This window comes from Salvia miltiorrhiza, chromosome 8 (genome assembly GCF_028751815.1).
Source record: "Salvia miltiorrhiza cultivar Shanhuang (shh) chromosome 8, IMPLAD_Smil_shh, whole genome shotgun sequence".
NCBI classification, from domain to species: domain Eukaryota; kingdom Viridiplantae; phylum Streptophyta; class Magnoliopsida; order Lamiales; family Lamiaceae; genus Salvia; species Salvia miltiorrhiza.
In genome coordinates, this window is record NC_080394.1 from 20,510,970 (window position 1) to 20,517,094 (window position 6,125).

The 6,125-nt window shown below is 39.2% G+C and overlaps 1 protein-coding gene across 1 annotated transcript; it reads left to right on the top strand.

Annotated features, from left to right (window-relative positions):
- The first annotated feature begins 330 nt into the window (after positions 1 to 330).
- LOC131001768 (glycine-rich domain-containing protein 1-like) lies at positions 331 to 5,828 on the top strand. Its single transcript, XM_057928336.1, has 9 exons — positions 331 to 405; positions 724 to 897; positions 1,304 to 1,421; positions 1,510 to 1,761; positions 1,922 to 2,371; positions 3,120 to 3,655; positions 3,993 to 4,188; positions 4,871 to 5,038; positions 5,136 to 5,828. The coding sequence occupies exons 2-9, from the start codon at positions 740 to 742 to the stop codon at positions 5,787 to 5,789; spliced, it is 2,532 nt and encodes an 843-aa protein (XP_057784319.1). The 5' UTR covers positions 331 to 405; positions 724 to 739; the 3' UTR covers positions 5,790 to 5,828.
- Positions 5,829 to 6,125: the final 297 nt, after the last annotated feature.

Genomic DNA, 6,125 nt, shown 5'->3' on the forward strand with positions numbered 1-6,125 from the left:
AGTTAACAGTGTTAACTCTCCGTTAAGTCGGGGGCTTAATTGTTCAAAATTAATTATGATAGGGATTTATTTGATACCCCCTTTGTCATAGGGTCGGCAATGTAATAAGGGTTTCCACGTTAAGAGCTTATTTGATACTTAACCCAAGAATAAAATTGCTTTCAATTTTCCTTTAAAAATAAAAAAAGAATAAAATTACATGTCAACCATCGGTTAGAAGGGCAGGGTAGTGTTTTCCTTTATGGAAGAGGGTAGTTTCGTCATTCACTTCCAACTTGTACTTCTTCAAATAAAAATATCGTACTCATGAAAAATGCTATAAATACCGGTCATTTCAGCGCTCATTCCTCATCCAATTTTACAATCGTCAACGGAAAAGTTGCACTCGATTTCGTCAATTTCCTGGTGAGTTCCTAGCGCTTTTTTACGATCAAAGCTTTCCTTTTCTGTTGATAATCATCCTTATTTGTTCGATCATCGCTACCGTGAATATAATAGTTTTGCTAATAGCACTGTGCTAATTGTTGCTTAGTTCAAGTTTAGATAATTCTGTGCTCAACTTTTGTTAATTTACTGGAAATCCGGAGTGGAAGTTATCCGGATTCTGTTTCTGCCGAAACTTACTTAATTGAAATTTGATTTAAGGGATAGAGTATGTCTGTATCGAACTTGCGATCGTGCATTAGTCTTTACTGGCTGTGAAAATTTTGTTTTCTGAGGTAGTTGACAGCTGTGAAGAATGGAGAAGCAGCAGGAGTTGGAATGGGAAGCAGCACAGAGCACTGAGATCAATGTTGACCTTGTTTCCGCGGCAATTAGGCAGCTCAAGTTTCTGGCGGCTGTTGATCGGAACCGTTGGCTCTATGACGGCCCTGGTCTAGATAGGGCCATTTACAGGTAAACAACTGATCGCAATCGCACTTCTTTTTGTTTATTCTAACAGTTGATGACTTGATGTGTATGGATGCGCTATCGATGCTTTAATTAATTGATGATCGACTATTTCAGTAGAACGCATGGTAGATGCCGTTTATGAATGGTTTTTAAATTATTCTTGATGTTTTGAGTCAGGAGTCCATTTTTATGTTGACACGGTCCTGATAATCCGAAGCATACTCCACTTTCAGAACAGGAAAAGTTGAATTGCTATCGCCTTACTTTATACTCAATATTGTTTTTAATTAGTCAGCATCTCCTGGTATGAAGTCAGGATGATGACTTCGCATCCACCATCACAAGGATCTTCATCATAACATCTTATGCTGTATCATCTTGACGGGAATAATCTTGTTTCTACCACTAGGTACAATACTTATTGGCTTCCATTGCTGGCGAAACATTCTGAATCACCACTTTTTGAAGGTCCATTGGTTGTCCCTTTGGATTGTGAATGGATTTGGCATTCTCACAGGCTCAATCCAGTATGCTTCCATGCTCTTTATTGTTGATTTCAGTAATATATTGTGTTAGTAGAAGATTGAAATAATCAATTCTGACCTGATCTTCCAGCTTAGATACAAAAAAGACTGTGAGGAGTTCTATGGCAGAATTCTTGACAACAAGAATGTCATTTCTTCTGTGGAGGGAACTTCAAGGAAGCAAACTGAAGACATGTGGAAAACAGTATACCCAGGCGAGCCGTTTGAACTAGATTTGGAACTTCAGCAAGAGAATATCTCTGGTCAAGGAGTAGTGGCAGAGAATTGCACGAAGTATGATTTGATCTCAGCTGTTCAAAGACAAACTCCATTCTTTTATCAGGCAAGTGCGATAATTATATTGTCTTTTAAATTTTAAGCTCTTTTTATAGACTCTATATACATTATTTTACATAGTTACAGTCATGCAACAAACTGACTGTCTTTACTTGATTCAAAAATTTCAATATTTTCCTGTATTTTCTTCTCATGTTCTATTGTAGGTCTCCCAACTCCATATGAATGACACTCGCTATATTGGAGGAGCTGTGGCAAGGTACAAAGGATTTCTGCACCTAATCAAGAGAAACAAGGAGAAAGGCATCAAGAGCTTCTCTGTTCCCACTTACGACATTGACCTTATCTGGCACACTCATCAGTTGCATCCAGTTTCTTATTGTGAAGATCTTGTAAAACTAATGGGAAAGATTTTAGAACATGATGACACTGATTCTGATAGAACAAAAGGCCAGAAACTGGATGTTGGGTTTACTGGGACGACCAAGACATTTGAGGACCTGTATGGACGTAGGTATTGGAGAGCTGGAGCAATGTATAAGGGTAGTGCCCCTTCACCCGTCAGACTTACTCCTTACTCTGGCACTATCATGAAGAAGGTGCCAAGTTTTAATGAGAGCCCAAAAGTAGCACTTCCTGCAATTAAAGTTTTTGAGGTACTTCTCAAGGACCTTTTCAACACAAGAATAAGATGTATGCATACTGCATTGCACTAGGTTGATGCTATGCCAACATTCTTTTTTTCTTTATTACATGCTTTATGCAGTGCATTCTGGTCTTGACATAATACTTTTTGGTCCAACTGGGTTTCCTTGTCCTTTTACAGATATTCTTTTGAACCCAGAAATATTTAAGAAGCTCACAGTTTACATCACCAGATGGCTAGGGAAATGGTTTGAGCATAACATCTTTCAGTTTCTGGGATTAGACCCTACTAAGTTTTCAAAAGTTCCACGTTTGTTTACGATATGAACCCGTCTTTACCTAGGTACCATGTAGCACAGACCCCGTTATACTTTGAAGTATGATCCCCATCCACCAAATATAATTCAGCATTTATGAGGACAGATTTTTTCTTCAGATATTTTGTCCTTTTGGGATTATTTGGACTGGCTTATTGCTTCACAAAGAAAGAAGAAGAAAAGAAAAGAAAGAACGAAAGAAGTGGAGGGACTTTTATTTTACTGTTTTGCATTATGCTATTCAGCCTCATGCTTCATAATCTGACTGCTTTGTTGAGAGTCTGTTTCTCAGAGACAAAATACAGCAATGGTCATTTGGTTTTAAATGAAACATTCTAGATATGAGGTCTCTTCAACATTCTAGAATTCCCCATTATGCATGATTAATTAAGAAAATTATTTTGGCGAAGTATAAAATTGATATGTTTATTCAATTCTTCAGGTCATGTTGGAGTTTGTAGGTGTAAGGAATCTGCCAGAGGGACACAATGGAATTCTCTGTGTGTCCTTTAGTAAATCGCAACCAGATATGATCTTCAATGCAAAGAGAACCCTTAAAATTTTCTCTGAGTCTGGTGAGAAACAAGTGGCATCCTTCCAGTGTCAGCCTACTGGGAACCTGCTCTTTGAACTCATGTCCTCATCTTCTGTTTCATCCCTCACAAAATTATCCAAGAAAATGGGCACCACTTTCATATCTCTGGAAGACTTCCTGTCACCTGACTCCAATCTTACAGTGGAAAAATGGTTGGATTTGGTTCCTAGTTCAAACATCACGGAATCCAAACCTATTGGCTTGCGAGTGGCCATGTCAGTTACCATACCTACCCCAGCACCATATACACTTCATATGGTTCGCTCTCGGCCATTCTTGAAAAGTTCTTGCTTGTTCCCACTGCCAGTCAGGGCCCAGTTCTCTAAAAATGGGACACGCATAGTAGATGAGGATGGGAACATGGTGCTCAACCTACATATGAGGTATTTAAGATATGCCTTTTCATTTATATGAGTTGTAGTGTCTTAAAGTTTTTGGCTTGTTTGGGTGTGTCTATCTATAGGCGTTTAGTTTTCCTTCTATTTTAAGTTTCTTTGCCTTCTCATTTTTAACTTGGTCGTCATTATTTAGCTAGAAACTTGTGATATGTTTTTAACTGAAGCACTGTGCTTAGCTTTTCAAAAACAGTCTCTCCTATATTTAGAAATACTCATGTTATCTTATGTGGATAATGTAATGAGATGTTGTTTTCCTGAAAAACGTACAATTCTGATCTGATCACGACAAACTTATGTTGTATGTATGATCTCCTAATGTCAGAGATCAACAGAAGTCAAAAGGCAAGAAAGAATCTAGAAGAAAAGTAGTGGTTGGAATCATGGATTCGGGCAAAACATGTAACCTGGCTGAGTTTGCAGAGTCCAAATGGTCTATGGTGAATTCTCCATGGTCCCTTAAGCTTCCAAATGGAAACAATGATGACGGACACCTCTTCGAGATGACTGGTCCTCAAACTGTAAGTATCCTCCATTTTTATCTTATACAGAAGAGAATCTCCAATAGAATATAAGAAAAGGAGAAAGTTTGGACAACACATATTGAGCTTTATTTTTAACTATGATAGAGCATGAACCATCTATTTTTATAGGTTATTCCAGAACAACATTGCTATGTATTATCTTGAGATAGGATTGTTTTTCTATTTGGCCATGTTTAGCCATTGATGGAAAATATCATACTTTTCCTACTACTAAATCTTTTGCTTCACATAGGATGAGAACATAAAATCTGGCACGACCTGAATCTGCATTTCATACAAACTGAACATCTTATAGTACAAATTACTACTATTATTTTAAGTAAGTTTTTGGTTAAAACCCAGCTTCTTATAAAGTCAGAGGGCTTAGGGATTACTCCATCCGTCCACGAAAAATTTATCATAATTTTCTTTTCGGTCCGTCCACAAAAAAATTTGCCATTTTCCATTTATAGTAGTAAGGTCCACACAATTTTTCCATTGATGTGACCATTACTTCACTTTTTAACCACTCAATTTATAACCACTTAATTTAAATTACATTTATAGTGACTCTTACTCCACTACCAATCATTTTATTAAAAGCCCACAATGTGGCAAATTTTTCTTGGACAAAGGGGGTATTTTTTATTTTCATGAGGTGACGTCTGTCTTCATGCAGGTAAGACTTTTCCCTGGTGGAAGGCTGGACTACGAATCAAGGCGTTGCAAAAAACACAAAGCTGAGTATCAACATGAACCTCACCTAATTACAGCTGTAAAATTCTCTGTTGAAGAGCCTTATGGAACAGCAGTGGCATTACTTGACATGAAGTCTGGCACTATTAAGGTATTGTAATTACGTAACAAGGAACTCAAAAGTTACTCATCATGTCCAGTACAGTATATTATCACTCATCACTCTGCTGTTATTTTTGGGATTTTAGGTCAAAGAAGAATGGTTCATTTTGCCTGGCCTCGTAGTTAATTTTATACTCGGTAACATATTGAAGAGAGAAGGGCGTTTTAGCATGATACTGGGCAGCGAAGAAGTCTCAAATGAAGTACATAATCCTGCAGTAGGAAGTGAGACCAACCAGACTCCACTGCAGAAGGACGTGGGTGTTAATGCAGCAACTAACAAACAAAATGCTTTGACTTCAGCAAACACAGGAGTTCTCACTGGAAGTTGTGGTGGAGGATGTGGCAGCGGATGTGGTAATGCAGTGAGGACCGCAGAGTCCGGGGGATGCGGGGGATGCGGTGGTAGTGGATGTGGAAATATGGCAAAGTCTGGTGGTTGTGGCAGTGGTTGTGGTGGTGGATGTGGAAGCATGACTGCTAAAGATGGTGTCAGCGGTGGCTGTGGTGGTGGATGTGGCGGTAGCGGTGGCTGTGGTGGTGGATGTGGAAGCATGATGGCTAAAGATGGTGTTAGCGGTGGCTGTGGTGGTGGATGTGGTGGTAGCGGTGGCTGTGGTGGTGGATGTGGAAGCATGATGGCTAAAGATGGTGTTAGCGGTGGCTGTGGTGGCTGCGGTGTTAGTAGTGGTGGGTCTAGGAACATGGTGGCTGCGGGGGCGGCTGTGGAAGCAAGTTAGGACGTGTGAGCGATGGAGGCATAAATCAAGAGATCGTTGTTAAGTGATTCCTGTAAGCATGCAGGGATGTGTAAACTCATGTATATATAATAAGTCAGTGTGTGTGTGTGTGTCGCCGTCTTCAGATTGCACATTGTTGTGTTGAGTTATTGCAATCTGTTTCCAAATTAAAGAGAGGTGCCACTTGTCGGTGAGCTTCCCTTTGCGTGTGTATGTATGGTAAATAAATTTGGTCATTCAAAAGATAGCTCATTTGTCAAATGATGTTTCAGCAATGACCATTCGTATATTGGAAACTCCCCTTGATGCAAACGGACCTGCGCCTAAACAACAAAC